The sequence below is a fragment of the Schistocerca gregaria genome, chromosome 2, assembly GCF_023897955.1.
Source record: "Schistocerca gregaria isolate iqSchGreg1 chromosome 2, iqSchGreg1.2, whole genome shotgun sequence".
NCBI lineage: Eukaryota > Metazoa > Arthropoda > Insecta > Orthoptera > Acrididae > Schistocerca > Schistocerca gregaria.
Window position 1 is genome coordinate 1,002,323,442 of NC_064921.1, and position 13,132 is coordinate 1,002,336,573.

General features: G+C 38.2%; 1 protein-coding gene across 6 annotated transcripts in view; it reads right to left on the reverse strand.

Moving 5' to 3' along the window:
* LOC126335504 (uncharacterized) overlaps window positions 1-3,964 on the reverse strand; it is a 141,184-nt gene extending 137,220 nt beyond the window's left edge. Inside the window, exon 1 of one of the 6 annotated variants that reach the window (XM_049998851.1) lies at window positions 3,810-3,964. In XM_049998851.1, the coding sequence (XP_049854808.1) occupies window positions 3,810-3,812 (3 nt within the window). In that variant the 5' untranslated portion in view covers window positions 3,813-3,964. Of the gene's footprint in view, window positions 1-2,832; window positions 3,052-3,270; window positions 3,402-3,796 lie in introns of those variants that run through there. The other 5 variants (XM_049998852.1, XM_049998855.1, XM_049998850.1 and 2 more) reach the window with 5 other exon arrangements.
* Between the last annotated feature and the right edge of the window lie 9,168 nt (window positions 3,965-13,132).

A 13,132-nucleotide genomic window follows, 5' to 3' on the forward strand; every position in this document is an offset into this window, starting at 1 on the left:
GAAAATGGATACAATTTCACCAACTGAAACAATGCAGAAATTATTCTACTTAACAACAAGAAATAAATTATAATCCTATTAACTAATAGTAGGGTGAAGTGGGTTTAAGTGTAACCACGTTTTGGCATAGTTCAACTTTGACACCAAATTGCCAACTTGTTATTGAAGATATGATTTTGAAATTTCTCGTGTTTAAAGTCTGACTTATTGACTTTTAAAAAATATACATTTTGTTTTTGAAAAAATAAATTATATGGTCAAATAATTGTTTTCAAAATTTTGTGTTGTGAGGTTACACTTGCCCCATGGTTCGAGGCCTGTGTAACCCCGCATTGTTGTACCCATACAGAGTATTGTAAAAGAGACTTGGGGTAAGTGACCTGATTACCCAATTTTTACTGAATTGGAGGATTTTTAAATTATTAAAATATCTTAAATTATACTCAAGATATGAACTTTTTTGCACACGCCTCTTTGTATATTATGAAAGACGCAGAAAATTTTAGCTAAACTAAAAAAATAAGTGTTAGCCTAAACCATAAAACACTGAAACAGAATGCTTCATAGATGATTCAGTTTTGTTTTAGGCCAGTAATTTATTAGTTTAAATTTTACAAAAGTAATATTTTTTTCATTAGTAGGCAATTTAACAAAAATAATAAAATATCTAATATCAATAGAAAAGAAAAATTCACTTTATAAGTTCACTTTCTATTATTTTTCATGGTAATTGAACTAAAGTTGTTGGCAATTTGTGTTTGATGCTAAACTGCCCTAATTCAACTTATTATATTCACACTTAGGCCCTATTATTTAGTCACTGAATGTTGTATGAATCAAATGTAACACCAAATGTTAGGTCTTCCCTGTGACCCAAAGTACGCTCAGGCAGCACTGAAATGACATCAGAGGGTGGAACTTCCGTCTCATCTCTTCTATCAGCCAGTAGAATGTGGTGCCACACTTTGTCTTACTTTTTGCATCTGAGGAAAATCACTTCTGGATCTCCTAAATCACTAATTTTGATAACTTGGCCGATAAAATGAACTTTCTTACATTCTGTCACAAAAGCTACCAGAACATAGTTTCCAACTGTAATTTTATCTTTGGCTTCAAAAAATGTTGCCTCCTCCTTCTTCTTCACAGTTTATCCTTTCTTTCCAAAGATCATCCAGTGTTCTTATGGTTCCATTTTCTTCATAACTACTTATTAAAGATAGGCGTCCTTCAGTTTCACTTTCTTCACTTATTGATTCAACTTCCAGTCTTTTTTTCTTGATACTCACATGAGCAATCAGGGATTTTATTCCCACAACATTCCGAGATGCCATTTCAGATAAAGTACCAGCACTTAGTTTGGAAGATTTACTTCTCATTACCAAGCCCTTTTTTATGCCGATGCTTTTTTGTTTTGCTTTCTCCTTATTATTCTTGTTTGTTTTTTTTAATCTTTTTCTTCATAGATGGCATCTTGAAAAGTGATAACTTCAGCTCCTGGTGCAAACCTTTTCTTCTTTGTTTCACCAGGGGGACTACACTGTCAGACTGTTTCCAATAATAAGCTTTCAACTGACAAATCAGAAGTTCCAGAACATAATGAAATATTGGTTAGCTTGGGAATGGTTGACAAACAGCTCTGTCTGATACTGGGAGAACTGCAGGGCTCAGTCGATGTAGGCCTATAAAATTTAAAATTCTGGAGGTTGTTCAGCTGGAAGCTTCCCAAAAATCTGTGTACTTTCTGTTAGAGACGTAGCTTCCACACAGTCTTTGGCTGCATTATCGTGAGCTGGAAATGGATTTGTTTGTGCCAAAAATTTGGTATGAGCTACGTATCTTTCATATGCCTCCGGATCATATTTAGTTCTATCAATTACTTCTCTACTGTAAGGGAATATTCCTGCTTTTTGAAAACCACTTTTAAACAGTTCAGGTGGTGTTTCATTCCATACAGCAGTGAGGAGACTGGAAAAGTCATGTTTGCTCATTTTTACCCCTTGATGATGTCTCTGGTGGCAAGTTAACTTTTGGTCCCAAGTAGATTTCACACCCTTAAACACTGTTGCGTCCATTGGCTGCAGGATGAATTATCATGCTCAACATTGTTGTCAGTCAAACAATGCTTCACATACTGTACTGTAATTGAAATGGTAGCATTCTTTACAGTTCTGTGTCATAATTTATAAAAGGAAACATGGTTCAAAAATATAGTAGACTTCAATAAAAAATAAAATACATCTCTCACAAACTCAGTTGACCTACAAAGCCAGCACATCAGGTATTCTGGTATCCATATGTACAGGAAGGCCAGTTTAGTTAATCTAGTGTGATAGCAAAAACAAGGTTATGCCTTAAATAAATAAATATGTTCCAGTAAGTTTGTTTCGGGCAAGTGTAACCCCCCCCCCCCCCCCCCCTCGTTACACTTGCCCCAGCAGATCGGTTACATTTGCCACACACGGGAAAAAGTTGGGATAAATGTAACCATGCCTGGCATATCAAGAGCTTTATCAGAAGAGTAAAACGAATCTCATATTTTAAATTATCATGCAAAAGTTAGATTGTGACCAAAAAATTGTGCAGTTAATCTTTAAAACTGCAAAAATGACATACCACCAAATTCTGAACATGTCACTCTCTCGCAGAGTGAAAATGTAGACGTCAATTAAAGTCCAAAAATTAATTACCAATTTGTGTCGGATTTGACAACTTATGGTTAAATATAACAAAGAACGCTGTAAATTAACATGTGTGATAGGTCAGAGGTAAAATTACAGCTTCTTTAAGGAACCATAAGCTAAGTGGTTAAACTAACCCCATGGTTACACTTACCCCACTTCACCCTATCAAGAATTGCACAGAAACGACATCAGGCCTACTGTTTAATGCGCCACTTGAACAAACTGGACAAAATTCATTAAAATGCCTAAAGAGACCGTTACTCGTCTGTACATGCCAAATGGTGGTGGCAGTGAAACAGAAAATTGTGGTTACTACGACACAAGAATGACATCTGCCACACTGTGGCATAATTGGCGGTAAGCAATTATCAACAAGGAACTTACGTCACAACTAAAGCCGTTCTCAGGATTTTTTTAGGTATTAGATATGCTATCGACGTAATTAATTAAAAACAATCCCTATAATATAGGTAACGGTTGAAGAAACAATATCATTACAATGCTTAATTAACTGTTGGAACTACTGTTTTAACAAACACGTAAAACTGCACGAAATACAATTATCACACTTATTCGGAATCTCACCAACCAAATGAGACAGGTCATACTCGGGAGGATTTTGCTCGCTGTGCCCAGCAATCCCGGTTTTGTGGTTTTCCTAAAATCATTTCAGGCGAATATCGGGAAACTTCCTTACTGAAGGATTCGGTCGACAGCCTGTCGTACCCGAGCGAAAACACACTCAAATATGTGCTATATATTTTAGCAATTTATTTTCTCTGTATTAAGGTGCCAAAATGACAAAAGCTATTTCGTAGTCACTTTCCCTGGATGAATAAACGAACAAAACAAACAGAAATATTTGTTACTTTGTCACTATTACACTTGCTTAAACAAATGCAAAAAAATTTAAGTGGCTTAACAATACGTGGATGCTTCCTCCATGATGGTACACATTTATTCACAGCAAAAAGCGCGTATAAAACGTAAAAATGCAACCAACAATAATTCTCCATCTCTAAGACGATCACATAGGAAAGTATGTTAATAATTTCATTACACTGTGTCATGCTAAGAAACAAACATTCAATACACAAAAAAGTTAACACACTAACGTCTTGACAGTACCATTGTTACAGCACGAAAGTCACTGGGCTATAATTAGTATAACCGTACTAACAATATTAACAACAATGGTTAATAAATAAACCACATCACTATCCGCAAGAACTTCGTAAACACTATACTTTCACAACAACCGCGTCCAGGACAATCTTTGCAGTTCATGTAAACAGAAAGATATCTAACTTCACCACATAAGTTATAATCTACCGACTAACAGCATGGGGGTGAAACTTGCATCGGGACTTCCGGATACATTTCCTTGGTTCACTACTAAGCCTACTGGAGCATTTCCAGATTATCAATCCATCATCTCGGTTCCTTATCTGGTGCTTTAAATATCTTCTATATTTATTACGGTTTCGTTTTAAACAGATGCTGGTTGTGTTCATGGTCATGTCTTCATTTATGTATTATACTATTTGAATTTCACTGTAAATCTGTTGCTCGTACTGTCCTAAAATTTTTGCTAGCGCCAATAATATTAGGTGGAGTAAATGATACCTTATTTGCTTTTGTTTTATATAAAACAGAAGTTAGCTTTGTAGCACGGTTCTTCTCTTCAAGCTCCAAACCTTCGCCCTTCCCATTAACTACGTCCGTCTGATCGGCTCCTTTCTCTCCCACCGTCCTTCCTACGTCACCATCCATAACACAGATTCCTACACCTTTTTTCCCTCCGCCGGTGTGCCCCAAGTCTCCCTCCTCTCTTCCCTTCTGTACCTTTTGTATACGGCGGACATGCCGCCGCCATCACCCACCGACCACCTTCTCCAGTTTACCGGTGACACCGCCTTCCTTGCCCTTGCCCTCACCCTGCAGCGTTCCCAACACCTTCTCCAATCCCATCTTGAATGGTTCACCGCTTGGTGCAACCAGTGGTTGCTCAAGGTCAATCCCTCCAAAACCCAGGCGATCATTGTAGGCAAAACCACCCCTCCCTTCCTCCTCCTCGATTTCTATCTAACCATCTGTGGCCGTCCTATCGCCCTCACCGCCAACCTTAAGTACCTTGGCGTCACCACCGACCGTCGCCTCTCCTGGACCCCCCATCTCCGGACAATCCAAGCCAAGGCACACTCCCGACTCCGTCTCCTCAAGCTCCTTTCCGGCCGTACGTGGGGTCTGGACCCCTCCACCATCCTCCACATCTATAAATCCCTCATCCGTCCTATCCTCTGTTACGCCCATCCTGCCTGGATCTCCGTCCCCCTACCTTTTACAAATCCCTTCAGATCCTTGAACGCCATGCTCTCCGCCTCGCCTATTGCATCTGCCTCCCCTCCCCCACACGCATCCTGTACGACCTCATTCTGTTCCCCCACCTCCTCCTTTTCCTTGAAAGGATACAGATCCTCTACACTTCCCGTAAACTCGATCCTCCTCACCCGCTTGTCTCCCCCATCCTCTCCCATCCCCACCCGCTGCCGCGCCTGTATTCTCTTGGCAGATCCCCGCACTCGCACAAGCTATGTGGACATTTCGCGCGCCGGAGATCATCGCCATCAGTGTCTCGTGTGTGCTGTCGTGTTCCGTGATCAGTGTTCACTGTCACACTCCATCGTTCACCTGAGTCATCAACATCTTCAGTGTCTGTGCATCGTCTCAACAGTTTGGAATGTGGGTTATCGTCGACTGTCAATGGCTTCGTGTTTGTATTTATGTGTCTACTGTTTTATTACCCGTCATTATGTAACTTGTGTGTATTCTTTCTGTTTTTTCTCATTGTGTATTCTATGGCTGAAGAGCAGCGTAGAATGTTGCTGGCAGCCTGCCTGTTGTACAGGTTTTAAAATAACAATAAAGAATAAAAAAAGTCACACAGTTTGCTGTGAACTCACGTATATTTGTTACTGCTTATGTATCCATGTATGCACTGTTCGATTTTTAACTCTGCTTTGTTGATGTTGCTTCTTGCCTTGAGACTGCTCTGGTAAGAAAATACTGAATTTTTGTATTTTTTTCTCAATTGTGTTCATTTGTATAAGCATTGTTATAATACAAAAGGACTTTGTGAAATTCGAAAGAGAAATATAAGTAGTTCAAATGAATATCTATGGAAATGCAGAAATTGTGAAGGAAGAGAGTGTGAAGCGCATTGTGAAACAGCTTGGGATAGGATTAAGAAATGTGGTGAAGGAAAGTGACTCTCAGTGGGAAAGCACACGCCTAGTAGAATTGCATAAAAATGCTATCCATACTGCATTGAGTCCATCTGTTGTTGTTAGAAGAGTGTAGCGTACCAAAGGATTGGAAAAGGGCACAGATCATCCCAGTATTCAAGAAGTGACGTCGAACAGATGTGCAGAACTATAGACCTATATCTCTAACGTCGATCAGTTGTAGAATTTTAGAACACGTATTATGTTCGAGTATAATGACTTTTTTGGATACTAGAAATATACTCTGTAGGAATCAGCATGGGTTTCGAAAAAGACGATCGTGTGAAACCCAACGCGCGCTATTCGTCCACGAGACTCAGAGGGCCACAGACACGGGTTCCCAGGTAGATGCCGTGTTTCTTGACTTCTGCAAGGCGTTCGATACAGTTTCCCATAGTCGTTTAATGAACAAATTAAGAGCATATGGATTCTCAGACCAATTGTGTGATTGGATCGAAGAGTTCCTAGATAGCAGAACGCAGCATGTCATTCTCAATGGAGGGAAGTCTTCCGAAGCAAGAGTGATTTCAGGTGTGCCGCAGGGGAGTGTCGTAGGACCGTTGCTATTCACAATATACATAAATGACCTTGTGGATGACATCGGAAGTTCACTGAGGCTTTTTGCAGATGATGCTGTGGTATATCGAGAGGTTATAACAATGGAAAATTGTACTGAAATGCACAAGGATCTGCAGCGAATTGACGCATGGTGCAGGGAATGGCAATTGAATCTCAATATAGACAAGTGTAATGTTCTGCGAATACATAGAAAGAAATATCCCATATCATTTAGCTACAATATAGCAGGCCAGCAACTGGAAGCAGTTAATTCCATCAATTATCTGGGAGTATGCATTGGGAGTGATTTAAAATGTATTGAATTGAATTGAATTTTATTTGATCCTGTAAGATTATATTATGTACAGTAAATGTACGTGTAATATAGGACATGTCAAAGTGTTAACATTCCTTATCACTTATTTTTCTACACCTTTAGCTTACATTTTTACATTAGTGATAATGAGTAACAATATATACAGATTTAATGGCATAAGTATTCTGAAACACTGTAAAACTCTTTTTCAATGAGATAGTCTTTAAGTTTCTTTGGAAAATCATTGTGAAGTACACTATCTCGCAGGGTTTTGGGCAGACTTCTTAGTAGTCTGATACCAAAGTACTGGGGTCCTTTTTCTAGCATTGCCAGTCGGTGGGGTATGCTCTGTACTTCATTTTTCTTTCTTGTATTGTGGGTGTGTACACTAGCATTTGTAATCCAGTCCTCACTGCTTTTGTGATGTACATTATTGTTTTGTACATATACAACGATGAAAAAGTTAAGATATTTAAATTCTTGAAACAGTTTCTGCGTGTTTCAGAGGTCTTTCTTCTTAAAATGGTCCTAATTGCTTTTTTTGTAATGTGAACACTCGTTTTGTCTCTTGTTCGTTTGAGTTTCCCCACACAGTCACTCCATACTGTAAGTATGGTTCAAAAAGTCCATGATACACTGTACACAGAAGGTTCTTGTCTGAATACTGTGATAGCTGCATCATTAAGAATATGACAGAGCTCAGTTTCTTACAGACATTATTAATATGTTTTTCCGTTTCAGTTCATTATCCACAAGAATACCTAAGAATCTAGCAGATTCTACTTCTTCCAGCCTTGTTCCATCAACCTCTAAATCTATGTCTACAGCCTTTTCCTTGTTTTTAAACAGTGCATACATAGTCTTTTTTTTAGATTTATAAGCAGTTCATTTTCCAACAGCCATTGAGCTGTGACATTTGCAGATATGTATGCTCTTCTCTCAAGCTGTTCCATATTTTGGTCACTATTTAGTATTGTCATGTCATCAGCATACAATATTTTCTTTTCTTCCTCCTCAACACCTATATCATTAACAAATACATTAAATAATAATGGCCCCATTACCAAACCCTGTGGCACTCCATATTTGATGGATTTGGTTTCTGATTGGTACGAGTTTCCTAATGATACATACTGCTTGCGGTTGCACAAGTATGATTTTATCCATTCACCTGGTTGTCCCCGAATGCCATAGTTGCTTAATTTTTGTATCAGCATTTCATGGTCAATGGTGTCAAATGCCTTTGAAAGATCCAGAAACATTGCAGAGACAACCTTTTTCTTACCCAATGACTGTAAAATGTATTCTGTTAGACTGAAAGTTTCTGATTCTGTAGATTTACCCTTTCTGAAACCATGCTGTGAGGGCATGAGAATGTTATGTTTGTCCGAATAGTTAACTAATCTGGTATACATAAGCATTTCTAGGATTTTTGAGAAACCTGTGATCAGTGAAACTGGTCTGCAGTTGTTGGGATCATCCCTACACCCTTTCTTGTACACTGGCACTACCTTCGTTATCTTCAGTTTTTCTGGAAAAATTGCATCTCTGAAAGAACAGTTTGCTATGTTCTTCAGTGGTGTTATTATCTCCTCACATACCATCTTTATTACATGATTTGATATTTCATCATCACCAGCTGATTTCTTGGACTTCAGTTTCTGTATAGTTTTCCGTAATTCATCTTCTGTGACTGGTCTTAAGAACATAGTACTGGACGATCTTTATGGTACCTTAATACCCTTCTTCTTTTGACTATTTCTTTCCAATTTTAGGTTTTCTACTACACTGATATAGTTTTTATTCAGTATGTTTGCTATTTCCATACCATCTGTGACCACTGTGTTGTCTATTTTAATTTACCTAATACCCTCTTCTTTGTTTGACCCATCTTTTTCCTTTCTTTCAGCATTGATTGCATTCCAAGTTGCCTTTGCCTTGTTTTTTGAGTTCGCTATACTGGTGTCAATTGCTCTTGCTTTCGCTTCTCTTATTGTGTTTCTATACTTCTTTTTTAACATTTTATAGTTTTCAGCTTTGCCCATCCATCTCACGTCCTGAAGCTTCCTTCGCTGTTCTAGAATTTCACTGGTAATCCACTGTGTTTGATCTTGCTGCCTTTCTTGTCTCTTTACTTTGGGAAATGCTACATTAAAATGGTACTTAATTGTTGAAATAAATGCATCATATTTTTCATTTACACTCTGGGCCTCTAGGGTTTCACTCCAGGTTTCCTTGCTTAACATTGTTCTAAAGATGTTGATATTTTGTTCACTGATGATCCTAATTTCTTTGTTGTTTGTTTTGGTTCTGATACTGAGTCATTACTTCTGCAAGAGCTGATTAGTTGTCCATGATGATCAGATATTTGTCTGAACTACATGTGACTCATAGTTACACATATTAGTAATTATGTTGTCAATAATTGTCTCACTTTGTGAAGCCACTCTTGTTGGTGCAGTTATTGTCACTTTCGTGTTATACTGTATTAACAATTCTTCAAAATCCTGTCTTATTTTGTGTCTTTTCTCATGTCAATGTTGAAGTCTCCACATATAAGATTTCTCTTCATATTCATTCTCAATAAGCTAGCAATTTTTTTTTTTTTTTTAGAAAGATGATAATATTGCCACGTGGTGACCTGTACACACAAAACACTCTAAAATCCTCTGCCACTATACCAGTAACTTCAAAGTCTTTTTCTCTAGCTATGGGAAATGTAGCAGCTTTACTGTTTACATTCTTTGATAGAGTAACTGTTTTAATATATATACAAACGCCACCACCCTTATATTTAGATCTGTAGAAGTAGCTAGCTAGTTTGTAGTCCTTTATTGCCACAATATGTATTTTACTTTCAGTTAGTCCATGTTCACTTATGCATAATATGTCTGGTCTTACTCCACTCAGGAGTACTTCTGCTTCTATTTTTTTGTTACCAAAGTATTGAATATTTTGATGAAGTACTTTTATGTAATTTTTCTTTTGTTGGTTTACATGTTGTGAGCTGTATTCTGGGGCAAATTCTTTAGTATCATATTTTTTTGGATGGTGCTTATATTTTTCTTTTCCAGCTGGAGTCTATGATTTTTCACCCCCTTCAGGCCATATTAGTTTCCCCTTGCATCTAATGATTTTGCAGACATCTGCAAACATTCTGCTGAACGTTACAGACCCTAGTCTATTTAAATGCAAGCCATCCTTCGCTAGTGAGTTTTCACATAGGAATTTGTTTGGGTCTATAAAAATTGACCCAAGACGATCACATTGCTCTTTAAGAGCACAGTTTATTTTGTCGATATATTTTTCACTCACCGACCTTCTGTTTATGATTCCGCTAAGTATCAGACGAGATCCTGCATACATATTTCTTGCAGAACAGATCACGTTTCTTGTTTCGCTTGCCATTTCTTCCTCACTGCTGCTCCTTAACGAATTCGTTCCAACATGTATAAACACCACATTATAGTTATGTCTGGTTTCAGAATCTGATTTTGTAGTATCTTGTCTTGCATTTAAAATATTTTTACAATGTTTACCGATTTGCTGCGTTCTAATACCAGGTCGTACGTCGATCTTACAAGTGGGGACAGCGATATTCTTCAGCAGCGAATGGCCAATTATTAAAAAGTCATTTTCCTTTTGTTGCGTATCTGTCGCCTTGTATTTCCTTTTGCTGTATGCCACCACCTTCCATTTATATTTATCTTCCGGTTTTTGCTTACTGAGTTTACCGAGACATCAACGGGAACACTTGAAATGTTGTTTTTAAAGTATGATCGGTCATTCGTATTTTCGCGATCTTCTTGCTTTTCCGTTTGCTGGCTTTTACACACACAGGACTTCTTTTCTTGTATTAATGTATCGATTTTTTCTTGATGATCGAAAATTCGGTTTTTAATGCCTCAATGTCACTTCGTAGTAACTTTATAATTTCGTTTTTTGTATCAACTGCACTTACCAGATCGGCCGTTCCTCACGTAAACAACCATGACGTGTCCACGGAAAATCATCGCTGACGAACGTTAGATTTACTTTCGCGCATTTTTCGTGTAACCAGAAGTTGCATTTGATACACAGAATTCCCTTCATCACACGCTTTTTACATTCTCTACACGAAGAATTGTTCATTTTTTTGCCTTTTTAACGAGAGAGAAGCGTCACTACACTTTCGTATCGGCGCCATCTTGACATATTGATCATATTAAGTTGATCGTTGGTAAAGCAGATGACAGACTGATATTCATTCGAAGAATCCTAAGGAAATGCAATCCGAAAACAAAGTAAGTAGGTTACAGTACGCTTGTTCGCCCACTGCTTGAATACTGCTCAGCAGTGTGGGATCCATACCAAATAGGGTTGATAGAAGAGATAGAGAAGATCCAACAGAGAACAGCGCGCTTCTTTACAGGATCATTTAGTAATCGCGAAAGTGTTACGGAGATGATATATAAACTCCAGTGGAAGACTCTAGAGACACCTAGTAGCTCGGTACAGGCTTTTGTTGAAGTTTCGAGAAAAACCTTCACAGAGGAGTCAAGCAGTATATTGCTCCCTCCTATGTATATCTCGCAAAGAGACCATGAGGATAAAATCAGAGAGATTAGAGCCCACACAGAGGCATACCTACAATCCTTCTTTCCACGAACAATACGAGGCTGGAATAGAAGGGATAACCGATAGAGGTACTCAAGGTACCCTTCGCCACACACCGTCAGGTGGCTTGCGGAGTATGGATGTAGATGTAGATATCTCTTTATCAGAGGATGGCATCTGATACAATTCTCTCCATATGCAGCGCTGAAAAGACTCAAAATGCAGATCAATGATTACATAGTATAACCTGATCAGAGTGCCCATAGGATGTATTGTATTCAAAGGAACAGCAGAACCAGCTGTAACAGAAGCTGTCACAGTTCAGTCAAAGCTGCTACATTCGGGAGAATGATGGTTCAAATCCACATACAGCCATCCTGATTTAGGTTTTCCATGATTTCCCTAAATAGTTCCAGGCAAATGCCGGGATGGTTCCTTTGACTGGGTATGGCCGACTCCCTTCCCCATCCCTACCTAATTCGATGTGACTGGTGGCCTAGCTGACTGGTCCCCTCTCACAAATCAACCAACCAACTAAAGGTGCTTTCTGACAGAAGCAACAAGAACAACATTGACCACTTTAGTATCAGCAAGAAGGATTTGGAGGGGCAAAGTTGGAGACAAGGGAAGAAGTAAGTAAAAGGCCAAACAGTGCCTAGAACGTTAAAAAAGAAGACTCATGCATCCAGACTGATGGTCACACCAGCTAAAGAAGCGCAGAACAGTGTAGAAAAAACAACTTACAGCTCAGGTCGATTTCAGAGCAAGGACTGAGGAGTGATTGTGTTGTCTATCACTAAGTGTGTTTATCATTAATTTGTGAAACTGGGCATGCAAATGTTATTATAGTAAAAATTCACTAAATTGGATGTAACTTTAGAGAAAAGTCTTACTATCAGTATTAACATTCTTGAGCGTAAATTAGGAAAAAGAATTTTGAACAGAAAATATTGATACGTGAAAGTTTTGATTATTTCAATAAAAAAATTCAGAACTTTGAAAATTGATTTTAAGATAACCATAAAAGACATACAAAAAAGCTTACACAAAAATACGGTCTTCAATTTTCGAAGCGCATTAAAGTAAATTTACTACACAAAAAAGATTTTCAGAAAAACCTTAAAAATAAAATAAAATAATAATTTCTCAGAAACTGTTTGATATACCGACCAGTAACTCAGTAGTTATATGCAGAAATTGTACATTCAAAATTTGAGACCAGTTAATTAATTAGGGAAAAGTTTCATTTATTTACCAAAGTATTCCCATAAGACCATTACCAAATAGTGAAAGTGATATTATGACATACCGTCTGTATACAAAAAGTTGGAGCATCCTATTGGAACTGAGGAACTAACAACAATAAAGTTTATTAATTACCAAAGCACACTTCATAACATATATGGGAACATCAAAATCACTAATGTGAGGTATCACACAAATATAACACCTTGGCAGTGATACTAGTTATCACTCCAGCAGTGAGCCATATCTTTGTCACTCCAGCCTTCCTGAGTTTTCTGTAAATGATTCTACTTGTCATGGAGGTATATCACCATGTACTGTCCGCCCCTGGTAGCTGAGTGGTCAGCATGACAGAATGTCAATCCTAAGGGCCCGGGTTCGATTCCCGGCTGGGTCAGAGATTTTCTCCTTTCAGGGACTGGATGTTGTGTTGTCTTACTCATCATCGTTTC